General features: G+C 51.5%; 1 protein-coding gene across 1 annotated transcript; it reads left to right on the top strand.

The window, feature by feature from the left end:
* Positions 1-8546: 8546 nt before the first annotated feature.
* On the top strand, positions 8547-12422 carry LOC121365558. The gene is made up of 8 exons (XM_041489855.1): positions 8547-8594; positions 9477-9585; positions 9825-10503; positions 10581-10743; positions 10840-10946; positions 11303-11416; positions 11564-11682; positions 11836-12422. Exons 1-8 carry the CDS (start codon positions 8547-8549, stop codon positions 12420-12422), a joined length of 1926 nt encoding a protein of 641 aa, XP_041345789.1.
* Positions 12423-12517: the final 95 nt, after the last annotated feature.

Raw genomic sequence — 12517 nt, 5'->3', positions numbered from 1 at the left:
TCTTCGATTTCCTCAGCCACCACTTGGTTGACGTTGAAGGGGGAGATTAACTTATAAATTAATCTTTGTAAAATTTTCCATAGAATAGAAGCAACAATTAAAATTACTAATAAAATAAAAAGAACTAAAAGCACAGTCTTAAAAATGGAACTGGCCTAACCCGAGAGACCCCATCCCGAAAAGATGTCCCCCAGCCAGTCTGATGTTCCTTGTTTTATATCGTGTATCATATCCTTTATTTTCTTGATGGAATTTCTGGCGTCCTCGGCCTTGGACGATAAATTCAGACAGCAGAGCCCCTCAAACTCCTCGCACTGATGGTTGTGCAGCAACAGCAGGAAATCGATAGCTGCTCTGTTCTGGAGCGTCGCCCGCCTTGTTATTTCTTCGTCTGATAGGAGGTCGCTAAGAACTGCTGATGTCAAATTGGCTTGTTTAGCAACCCAACATTCTAAATGGGCCAATTCACCTAGAGATTTCGCTATGGACACCCAGGGCAAAAATACCGTCCAAGCGACACCTTCTGGGATCGACCAATGGGTAATTTCTGAGTCACACTGTGAATCTAATTCTTTTAGGTCTCTCTTCGAGCGGGCCGAATTGCGTGCGACCATCTTTGCTTTCCAATTAGCAATTTGGGTATTGTTGGGTGTAAACAGCGTCAGCTTTCCAAAAGAACACGGACCTCCTATAAGGCGAGAGGGGATGCCTGCCCATGCTCGGTCTCCGCAAATGAAAAAGATTCCTCGAGGGAGGGATCTGGGCTTGTCATCATAGGTTGGGGTAGTGGTAATATGGGCGACAGAGGAGCACCAATTTCCAGTCGCGTATTGTTGATTGGGTTGGATAACAGGGAGGTAGGGTTTTTGTTTAGGGTCAGGAGAGGATATAAATTCAACACAAATGGGCGCTGAAGCGGAGCCGAGTAACTTAAATTCAACTGGATCGGATTCAGAAATATTTAACTTAGAAATAAAGCGCCTCCACATAAGATTGGGGTTGACTCCTGGGGGATATAGGGTATTTCGACGGGAGAAGAGGCTTAGGGAGGAGTCAAGGGGGGGAGGAAACTCATCTAGGTTGGAAGGGTTCCCCACAAGGCAGGTCGACAAGGGGTCTGCTGCCTTGAGATTTGCAGGTCTGGGAGAAAACCCTGTTAGCTCTTGACATTTCTACTGGCAGGAAAGAAGTCTGTGCTAAATACCTTGATTTCTGTGTAACCGTGTATTCAGTGACAAGTCCCTTAAGGATGTGGCTAATTTAAAGGGACTCTTGTTCCTGCCTTTAGACTCCAACCTCAGATGTTTCCCCACTGCTTACCCTTGAAAGTGAGCCACTCCTTCATGGGCTTGGATACGGTTAGGGAGACATTCAGAGCAAGGTGGCTCTTAGGGAAGCTGTCTTTGAAAAGGACGTGTGCTGTGTTGCTATCCTTGAACAATCTCATTTCAGAGAAGCCAAAAGGAAGAAGAAAGAAGAGAGTGAGACACTGCCACAAGTGTCTGAAGAAAACAATTACAATGCTGCTGCTGATTTGAAAGACTTGATTGATCTCTCAAAGAACAAAGCGGAAAAGACTATGGAAACACCCTGGGACACAGAGGATGCACAGGACTCTGCCCCAGATGACCATTTGCGACCTTTGCCTGAGAACAACGCAGCTCAGGAGTGGAGTGCTTTCACGTTTTCCTTCTTTGGAGACACGGAGGAGTTGGGCATCAAAGAAGGTAACAGCAGAACCCTTCTAACAGTGCCACTGCTAAGGAAGAGCTGCTGGCAGGCACTGGAGAGCAATATGGTGTAAAGAAGGTCAGGATCCAGGGGATTTTCAGCAGCAGAAGTCAGTAATCAGGCAGCAGCATTTGGATCTTCATTTCTGCTTGCCAAGGCTGAGGTAGATAAATGAGAGGTAACTCATGCTTGCGTTCCAGGGATTCTGAAAGGCATGCTTTGAGACGGCGTTGGGTACTTTGCAGAGTGGTGAAAAAGCTTGTTGTCATCCCCTGAATTCCTCAAAGAGGGAAAAAGGTAACATACCAGTCATATCAAGTTTCATAGAACCCGACAAGATTTTAAAGGAAATGTGTGTTAGATGTAGAGGGAGGAGCACAATCCTGGAGTTGACCCCAAGGTGCATGAACATTCTGTTTGTTACTGAATTCTATTCTTGGACCTTTAGAAAAAGGAAACTGAGTGACACATGATCATTGGGGTGTCCTAGTCTTAGATAAAATGAGGCCATGTGAAATGAAGATGAAACAACATTAAATCGAGTCCCAGTCGTGCAGGAGAGAAAAGAAACGTCGTGAAGTTATCCAAAATATTAAAAAACCCAATGCAACAGCACAAAGCAACAAGCCCCCCACACTTGTGCTTAATTCAGAAGGTATTCAGTGCCTTCTGAATGCAATGATAAACGTTTCAAAATACGTAAGGGATGCCTAGAACATAGTGGAAAATCCCGGAGCACAGATACAGCTCAGAAAATCTGGCAGGAGACGATTCTGTCCTTCTGAAATCTGTCTTTTCCACTGTAAGTATTTCACTTGAAAGGAGCAATTTTTCCTGACCAGTAGAGGAATAATCTGGTTTTGGCTTTTTTTCTCTCTTGGTGCTGTTGTCACAGAGCCTTACGTACTTGGAACAACAAAACCGGTAAGAGTCACATGGCAAGAGGATCCACGTTTCCAAGACAGCAGTTCTGAGGGTGATGATGAGCCTGAGATGTCAGAAATTGAAAAGGACCAAGAAATGCAAGTTCCATTTCTCTTTGTTGTCTACTTGCCGGTAGTAGTTGGATGCTGGAAGAATATTAATAGCAGCACTCAGGAAGTGGGAAACTGACATTGCACGCCTCTGAAAGTCATCTTGGAAAACCATTTGTGCTGCACAGAGGCAAAACTCCCAGCAGCCCATTTGCTGAGAAGTTGAATGTGAAAAAAGAGAAGGAGAGCATAAGAAATTAACGGGGTCATTTTGGTTTGACCGACTCCAAACTGAGTTTGGCCAAAAGCCAAAGACACAGTCAGTTTTCTCTTTAGAAGTGGGTTTTGTAAAACCAAAAGCTCCATTTGGTTACCAGGGAATAAGGTTTTTCAATGTATACAATTTCTCTGAAGCACTACAGTTTTAAGTCATGTTCATGGAATTTGATAGTAGAATTTAGGATGCTAAAATCCCTTTGTACTTGTCTAGGTTTCTTTCTTTACCACGCACAGAATGTGCTAGAGAGTTTTCTTCTTCTCCTACGATGATGAACGCCTAAGAGGTATGACAGAATTTCTTCACCCCCCTTTTGTATTTCTTTCCCTTTTGAACCTTTCCTGGACTAGTTATGAATGTTTTCTAGCAAAATTTGCCACCCTTACTTCTGGTCAAAATAGTGGTAGAATCCTGCTAAAATAAAGGTCAAGCAGATCTCTGGCTTTCTTTTCTTTCAGATAATTGTCTAATAGGAATCCGGATTTCTAGAGCTTATCAAAAACTTAGTCACTTGACAGGTTACCTCGACAGTTTGGATCCTTTCAGGTATGTATAGCATCTTTAACTTTTTCCTGCCTTTCTGGTGTTACCATTAGGAATGCTGAGTTTGGCTTGTATGTCCCTGTGGTTCTTTGTCCCAATGAATCTGGGGCTTTCTCTTCTGAATCCAGTGAATTTGGTATTTAGAAACAAAGCAAACAACAACAAAAGGGAACATACACAGTCCCCAAAAACTGCACAGGCCTCCAAAACAATTGCTTGTTACATTTTGTAGAATATATAGTCTTAAGACAGGCTCAAAGGATGTGCCTTTCTTGAGAGGGATTAGATAACTCTGATGAAATGTACTGCTGTGTTCATACAGCTACCGGCCTGCAATCTCCCAGCCTGTCTGATTTACAGGCTGTGTTGAAAGGGAGAGCTCAGTCCTCAGCAGGCCTCAGTGCTGGGGGAAGATGTGGGGTCCTGGTGCTGAGCCAGGAATGGACCGGCTGCTATTTCACTGCAATTGAGATTGCAGCATGTTGAGGAGAACTGCTGCTGCCTGTCATTGTTCTTAGTACCCCAGGCTGCAGTAGGGAACATTTCTGTGGGAGCCAAGGTGTGGCGGGGGGCAGGAGATCGGGAAGGATGTGAAGAATTGATTTCTGACTTTATTACTGTGTTGTTCACGATTGTTAGAAGCAGCAGCACAATCAGAAGTGTTTAACCCTATTAACTGGTTGTTTGTTTTGTGCAGCGGAGCCAAAGTTATTTTGTAGATTACTAGAGTTCAGTGAAGAGAAAGAGGGTTAGGAAGACAGACGTAGATTATTGCTTGAGGTGAGTATGGAACGTCTGTTCCCTGGTAGCTCTAGGCGAAAGCTGAGCATGGGGTGGGAATGCAGGTATGCATGTGCATGCAAAATTAATTTGGGACCTCAAGAAGAGCTTGAAACTTTGCAAATACCAGGGAACAAATGGTTTTTAGTGTACCAGTGTGTATAACACCCTGTTGTATTATCGAGTCAGGTAAACCACTACATCTCTGTATGTTACAGGAGCAGCCACTTAACTACATGTACAGAATGTATTTAAGAGATAGAGTGAGTTTAGAGACTTCTCCTAATAGTGGAACAGGAAACTTCTCCGAAGAATTTGTTAGATTTTCATTATATTCTGGAATGCCGAAAGAAGCATAAGGATACCAAATAGAAAGCGCAAGCAAACCAATAAACCTTTTACTGATTAGAAGCGGGTCACGTTTGTTCCTTGAAGGAGCTGCCAAACAATGTTCCTTTCCAAATCCTTTCAACGGTCTAGCAAGAGAAGGTGTGGACAGTCCCTGTTAGGCAGTGTTTCGGAGCTGGGCCTGAGGCTCTCGGGTCCTGGGGACATCAGGGAGGCTCCAGTCCTGACAGTCTGGCCAGGCCGGGGCCATTGAGCTCGGGCTCAGCCCTCCGTGTAGAGGCTGAGCCCTGTGCTTCTCCAGGCCCTGGCAACTGCTCCTGTGCTGCTCCGGCGCTGCCCAGGGCAGCCACGGGCGCTGCTCGGGCCTCACACCGGCCAGAACCAGCCGGGGCTGTGACAGCTCTGCTGCTCTGGGCACGGCTCTGGGGCAAAGCACCCGCCTGTCCCTGGGCTGGGGGCAGTGCCCAGGCTGGCCTTGGCAGAGCCCGTCCGCTCCTGGAGGGCTGGGGACACCGCTCTGCTCTGGCCCGGCCCGGGCCTGGGGCACCCTTGACATTCCTGCTTGCCCTTACAGCCACCAGGGCTGAGCCCGAGCTCAATGGCCCCGGCCTGGCCAGACTGTCAGGACTGGAGCCTCCCTGATGACCCCAGGACCCGAGACCATCACTGCTTCTGAGAGCGTCATTTGTCAGAGGAGTGTGTAGTGTACTTCTAGTGAGAGAAATATGCACTGCCCTAATTGCTGGAAAGACGACATGGCATTTAAGTTGGGCAAAGTGTGATCCAATATCCTATAGACAGGTACCCAGAAAGGGGGAATGAGTTGTTTTGGCGAAAAGGAAGGGAACTGTGTCCCTAGAAGGAACCTGAAAAAGCAAAAATAATTTACTTGGGTTGTGGCAAGTGGAAATCAAGTCCTTGAGCTTGGGAGGTCTTTGAAGAACACTGGATGAAGGCATGTAGGTACGTTTGCTTGGAGGAAATGTAGAAAGATATTTGGATCAGGAATAAAGAAATCCAACATGGAAAATGGGGAAAAGAACAAGTGAGGAGAACCGTCCCAAGAAAAAGGGGAGCAGAAGAACATCAGTATTTATACGCCCAGATAGACCTTGAAGAATAAAACTGTCCCAGTGGGAGTATAACCATGACTCCAAGAATTCAGCTGTAGACCCTGATACAGTTGCTGGACAGGCCTTATTAAAGGTAACTTGTCACTACCGCCTGGCCCGATATATGGAAAAGCTGGAAAAGGTACAACTTAGGCAAGACAGATGATTGAATGATCTGTTGAAGGAGGCACAGAAAGCGTCCTTCCCTTTTGGGGCCAAGGGAAATCTCTGCTCCTGCCTCTGGCACAGGGTGCTCTGCCAGCAGATCAGGGAAGGTGATACCCCTAGCGAGAGGCGTGAGCAGTGGAGGAAAGCCAACATCACTGCAGTCTTCCAGAAGGACACCAAGAAGGAGCCAGGAAAGTGCAGGCCCAACAGCCTCAGCTCCATTTTCAGCAAGGTGCAGAGAACAGCTCCTCTTGGATGTCATCTCTAAGCCTGTGTGGAATCACAGGAAACGGAAACCATGCTTGACCAATCTCATAGGCACCTCTGCTGCAGTGACTGGCTGGGTTTGTGAGGGCAGAGCGGTGGCTGTTGTCAGCCGGGACTTCAGCAAGCCTTTGTCCCTGCCTCCCATATGGCGCTCCTGAGGCAGCTCAGGGACAGTGGGGTAGAGAAGTGCACAGTGGAGCTGCAAACTCAGCTAGCTGTGAGCTCAGGGGGCCCTGCTGGGGCCAGCCTTGTTTGCCTTATTCCCCCGTGAGCTGGCAGAAGGGACGGAGCGCTCCCTCAGCACGTTTGCTGATGGGACAGTCCCAGGAGCAGGGGCTGATGCACCACAAGGCTGTGCTGCCCTTCCGTGAGACCTGGACAGGCTCCAGAGTTGAGCAGAGAGGGACCTCATGAAGTTGCACCAGGGAGAGCCTTCAGAAGAGCTTGAGGCTTTGTCATTACCAGGCAACAGAAGTGTTTCAGTACAGTGGAGTGTATAACGTCATCTTGTGATGTCCAGTCAGGGAAACAACCGCCACTCCTTATGTTACAGGACCAGTTCCTTGTGTGTATGCAAAGGAAGTCTTTGTGACAAACAGTGAATTTAGAAACTTCCCCTAACATTATCTTGGATTTTCATGATTTTCTGGAACACCAGATGAAGCACAAGGATTCCAAAAGGAAAGTGGAAATAAACCAATAAATCTTGTTTTAGAGATCAGAAGTGTTTCCTGTTTGTTGCTTGAAGAAGTGGCCAAACAACAAAACTTTTGAAATCCTTTCAAAGATCGGAGAGGAAAAAGCATTGGCCTAAAGCGTTAGCCTGACAAAGACTTGTCCTTGTGGGTTCTAGAGTCAATTCAAGGATTGTACCAGGGTTTGGGGGTTTTTTGCCTGTTTGCTTTGCATGTGAGCTGCTTCTCTGCAGGACTTTTAATAATTAGATCATGTACTGAAGACAACATGTTACTGTGTCCTGCTGTCCAGTGCTGAAGAGGGTTGAGACAGAGCAGGTAGCTCTGTGTCTGTGTGTAACTGGCAGGAGCTGCACCGGAGCAGTGCCCAGGGCCTGGAGAAGCAAACGGGTTCCTGGTGCTGGGGACAAAGTGTCCACAGCTCGGGATTGTCCGGCCAAGCTCTTCTGGCTCCTTCGGCTTGGAGCCCCTGCCGGGTTCCCTGCAGAGCCCCGGATGCAGATTCCCAATTTACCCCTCTTCCTCTGCCTCCTCACTCCCCAGTGGGTGTCAGGATCCGCTGGAGCTAGAAGGGGTCGTGATGGTTCATTAACTGATCTCAGAGTGCAAAAACAACACAGAGGGGATTTCAGTATTGATCAAAACAAATTCAGCTTTTATTGAATGACCACAGCAAATGCAATAGAGGGATTAGAAAAGAGATAAAAATAAAGATAGGGAGAGAGAGAGAGGGAGAGAGAGAAAGAGAAAGGGGGTATAAAAGCTTCCAAATGTGGAGAGAAAACCCTGTTGGTCCAGTCGATGGGAAATTTGCCTTGTCAGGTCGGGGAGGATCTCAAAGTCCTGGTTAACTCGGGGATCTATTATAGTCCTTTGCCGAGGGGGAGAAACAGGTCTTGAAATCGCCGAGGGGAAACAGAATAGTCTAAAGAATAAGTCTATTGAAATCGTTGAGGGAGAACAGGTACTGAAAAGGGGTCCATGACAGTCCATGTTCTCAGCAGTGAGCGAGAGCCATTGTTTTCTTGGTCCAACGACCACACCTGGGCAAGCATCTTGCTTTGATCAGGCCAGCCCCCCCTGCCACATGTAGGATTATAGGGGTGTCAGTCTCAGTCCTTGGGAGGGGCCTTCAATCTCCCTTTGTCACGGTGGTAGTGAAACAGATGAAAGGTTTTCCATGGGGGACCACCAAAGTTACCCCTGAAAGTTCATTTGGCCGACGGGTGGGGAAATTGATGGGCCACTGTCGCGAAGCAGGCGCAGGCATATGGGGCGAGTCGCTCCTTGGCAGGCCCTGCTGGAAGCAGTAAACCATGGCTGCCGTGTAGACGCAGCTGCAAACAATCACTTGGTGAGCATCCACCTCAACCAGGCCAGACCTCCAATGAGGGTCTTCAGTGGTCCTGGTCCCTGTTCTTGCGATGGTCGTGAGGCAAAATGAGGGAAACTTGGGAGCGTCTCTTTCACTGGGTAAAGGCATTCCCTGGCATTGCACCGGCTGTGCCTCCCTCCTACAGCAGTGAAGGCATCGCCTTCCACCCAAGGTGGCTCTCCCATGGAGACAGGAAGAGGCATGAACTCCTGCTGCCCCAGCATCAGGCAGGTGCACGGTGTCTCTGCTTGTCAGCCCTTGCCCTGTTTCCCCGGGATGCCGCTGATTGTTCTAGAAGTCATGGATCAGGACTTCCAGGAGCATGTTTGCAGGGACATGAATGAGAAAAATTGACAAGAATTGTTTGTGCTTCTCTTCTTGATCTTTTAAAATATTTTTGCTAGTAGGAAAGCATGGACCAAAGTGGAAAAGTTCCTTTAATGGGGGAAAAGCATCCTCCTGCATTTGACTTCCGAGTCGAGGACTGTCGCAAGCTCTCCGGTCAGATGTACACAGAAAATGCTCATTGAGTTTTCTGTGTTTCCACTGAGCCAGTATAAAAGATGATGCTTCTAAGGAGCTTAATGCCAGTTTTTCCATTTATATGAAATGTCAAAGTGGCCAGTTGATGGATTGCAGGATAAGTCAGCCTACCTACAGTACCACCCTCGATGGCTGCCCCAGGCATCCTGGCATTTGACCCTGCACTTGCTGCAGGTGTCCCTGCCCTGGTTGCCTGCTGACCAAAAGCTCAGACCCATCTCAGAGCCACGGGTCCCAGGGGGGCCGCCACAAGTGGTCGCCAGGGACCTGAGGCCATGGCTGCCCCAATTGTGGGTGCACGATGCTGATGTCAGAGTGGCCATTGTGACCCGTGCGACCAAGGCCCCAAAAGGGAAGGCTGGGCTCAGGCCGTGTGTCAGTGCGACCTGACAACGGCAGGAGAAGGCAGGGCAGGCACGTGGCTGCCCAGGGACCACAGGGGCCTCACACCTTGGGGCTCTGCGCCTGTGCTGCAGGCTCACCTGCCTCTCCTTTCCCAGAATCAGCAGAGGAACATCCAGAGGAGACTGCGGTGTTCCTCGGCAACACAACAGGAGGAGAAGGCGGACAGGAGCAGGGCTCACGCAGGGCTGAGCAGGGAGAAGTGTCCTCGTGGCTCTGGGCTTATTCTGCCAACTCTCCACGCTCTTCCTTCTCCCACAGAGACAGAACAAAAACATGGAGGAGACTGTTGCATTCCTGGACAGTGACTCACAGCTGACAGCTGCCATGGTTGACAGGAAGCAGGAGGGACCTGGTGCCAGGGAGCCAGGTGAGGGCAAAGCAGGCCTCCCACAGCCTGGCCCAGGGCCTCTTGTGTCCCAGCTGGGCCAGGGGGCAGCTCCTGGGACAGCCGTGCCCGCAATGGCCCCTGCTCTGCAAGGCCTCCAGCCCTGCCCCTCAGCCAGGCAGGCAGGCAGGCACAGAGCAGCGCTTGGGGCCGATGCTGCTGCAGGCTGAGTGCCCCGCAGAGGTGCCCATGCCCGGTGCCATTGGCTCTGTCCCCTGCAGCATGCATGCTGTGTCGCCGTGTGGAGGCTGACCCGGACATCTGCGGTGACAAAATGGAGAAGTGTGGGCTCTGTGCCCACGTCTTCTGCATGGTGCGTGGCTCTGGGTGCTCTCTCCGCCATTGCAATGGGCAGCTCCTGCCACTCTCTCCTCATCAGCTCCTCCCCTTTGCTGCAGTGTTTTGCCACTCTGCTTTTTCGCCAAGAGGAGGATCGTGTTGGACTCATGGGCTTTCTCCCTCGAGATATCCAAATTGCAGTCTGGCGGGCGGCACAGAAGGTGAGAGCCTGACAAGAGCGGGGAGATTTGTGCCAGGCGAGGTTTGCCAGAGCTTAGCCCAGACAGCACCAGAGCAAGGCTGGCCCAACAGCCGGCACAGCTGGCTCCCAGCAGCTCTGGCACAGAGGCTCTGGCACAGGAGCCTCCCTCCTCCACCAGGCGGCTCTGTGGGCTGGGACCCAGCAGGGGCCACATCCTGCGCCCTGCCCGGAGCCGCGGGGCTGCCAGGGGAGGCCCCGAGGCTGCTGCTGATGGGGCTGCTTGGCTCTTTCCAGCGCTGCTGCGTCTGTGGCCAGAGCGGGGCAACCATCATGTGCTGCACGGAGGACTGCGAGAGATGGTTCCACCTGCCCTGTGCCAAGGAGGGCGGCTGTGTCAATCACTACGTTACTCCATACAGGTACCTCCCTCTCCACTTCTCGTCAGCACTGGTGATGCATCCAGCACTTCTCACTTTTCCCATCCGTTTTCCTCTAGGTCCTTCTGCCCTGAGCACCGTCCAGAGCAGGAGGTGCGGGCGACTCCAGAGCCGGGCACCGATTGCCCCATCTGCCTGGAGCCTGTGGAGGATAGAAAGACCTTCAAAACCATGGTGTGCCCCAAGTGCAAAAGAGCCTGGTTCCACAGGGACTGCATCCAGGTTGGATCCCTCCCCTCAGCCCCGGGGCACAGCAGGTGCTCAGCAGCACCAGGACCTGGCAGGACCTGGCTCACACTGCTTGTGTTTGCCCTGCAGGGACAGGCCATGCGTGCTGGTGCTTTATTCTTCCAGTGCCCCCTATGTAGAGATAATGAGGAATTCACTGTTCAAATGTTCCTCATGGGGATCAGAGTCCCTTTCAGGTTGGTGTCCTTCTTCCCGGCTTCTGCAGGGACAGGCCATGCGTGCTGGTCTTGCATGCCTCCACTGCCCCCTGTGCAGAGATGGTGTGGGTTTCGTTGCCGAAATGCTCATCTCGGGGATCCGAGTCCCCTTCAGGTTGGTGTCCTTCTTCCCGGCTTGGCTCACAAGACAGGAGGGTGCAAATGCTGTGCTGTGCCAGGCCATGCCCCAGCAGTGCTGGCCCTGCCCTGTCCCATGACTCTGGGCTTCAGCTTCACACACATCTTGGAAAAGCACTGCTCCTTTTCGTTCCTGACCCTGGACATCCATGAGGAGAGGGCAGCAGAAACTCATCAGGTTTTCCTTTCTCCGTCAGACTGCCAACATGGGAGGACAACGATGCCTTTGCTTATCTAGGAGAGAGGCACAGCATGTGCAATGCCCGGGAATGCCTTTACCCTGGAGGCAGGGAGGAGGCAGAGCAAGAGGGGTAAGTTGGGAAGCTGCACCCGGGGCTCTGCAGGGAAACCATATCTCGGCAAGGGCTCAAAGAGGGAAGAACTTGCAAGAGCTTGGCCAGACAACCACGTGCTGGGACACTTTGTCCTCAGTGCCAAAAACCTCTTTGCCTCCCCAGGCCCTGGGAATTGCTCCTGTGCTCCTCCTGTGCTGCCGAGGGCACCCACAGGCGCTGCTCTGGCCTGACAAACAAGACCGACAGATGGGAGTGTGACAGCTGTGCTGGTCTCGGAACATGTATGAGTCAGAGCACCCGGTGTCCCTGGGCTGGGGGCAGTGCCCAGGCTGGCCTTGGCAGAGCCCGTCTGCTCCTGAAGGCATGGGGGTACTGCTCTGGCCTGGACTGCCTTGGGCCTGGGGGGCCTTTGACATTCCTGCTTGCCCTTACAGCCTCCAGGGATGAGTCAGAGCTCAGTGGCCCCAGCCTGGCCAGACAGTCAGGACAAGGATCTGCTCATGGCTCTTCAGAATCCGAGGACATCAGCCCCCGCTCCGGCACGCCAGTGCCATCGGGGTTGGCTTCCCCGTCCCCATCTCCAGGGACCAGCGGCCGAAACAGCCAGCAACACCCAGCATCACAGCAGTCACTGCCATCTTCCTTGCTGGACACCAGCAGCCCCAGCAGATCAAGGTCAACATACAGCAGCTCCCCAGACCCTGAGGACAGGGTCCATTCCAGACGTGCTGGGCCTGAGCGCAGGCGAAACAGCTCTGGCCCACAAGGTCAGGACCCAAATCAACCCGTCCGATCGAGGAGTCGCTGTGACAGGAGCAGCAGGACAGGGCCAACCCGCCTGCAGCGCCGGGCCTCGGATCAACCTGTGCAGTCCAGGAGTCGCCAGGACAGCAGCAGGAGGACAGCAGCGAGTGCTGAGTGTCCAAGGCGCAGGGGGACACCGTCGGGGATGTGGGCGTCCTTGTCGGCGAGGGGCCAGAGACGTCGGGCCTCCACTGGCACCTCCAACAGCAGCACGTAGCGCCATCTTGTCTTTCTAGTCCATCTGTTTGCTGCCGGAAGTGAAGGTGAGAACGGCCAGTACAGGGCCCTTGAGATTTGCAGGTCTGGGAGAAA

The sequence above is a fragment of the Pyrgilauda ruficollis genome, unplaced genomic scaffold (genome assembly GCF_017590135.1).
Source record: "Pyrgilauda ruficollis isolate IOZ18807 unplaced genomic scaffold, ASM1759013v1 scaffold97, whole genome shotgun sequence".
In the NCBI taxonomy this organism is placed as follows: Eukaryota; Metazoa; Chordata; class Aves; order Passeriformes; family Passeridae; genus Pyrgilauda; species Pyrgilauda ruficollis.
Note: the sequence above shows the minus strand (reverse complement) of the source record. Positions and strands in the feature narration are given on the sequence as shown.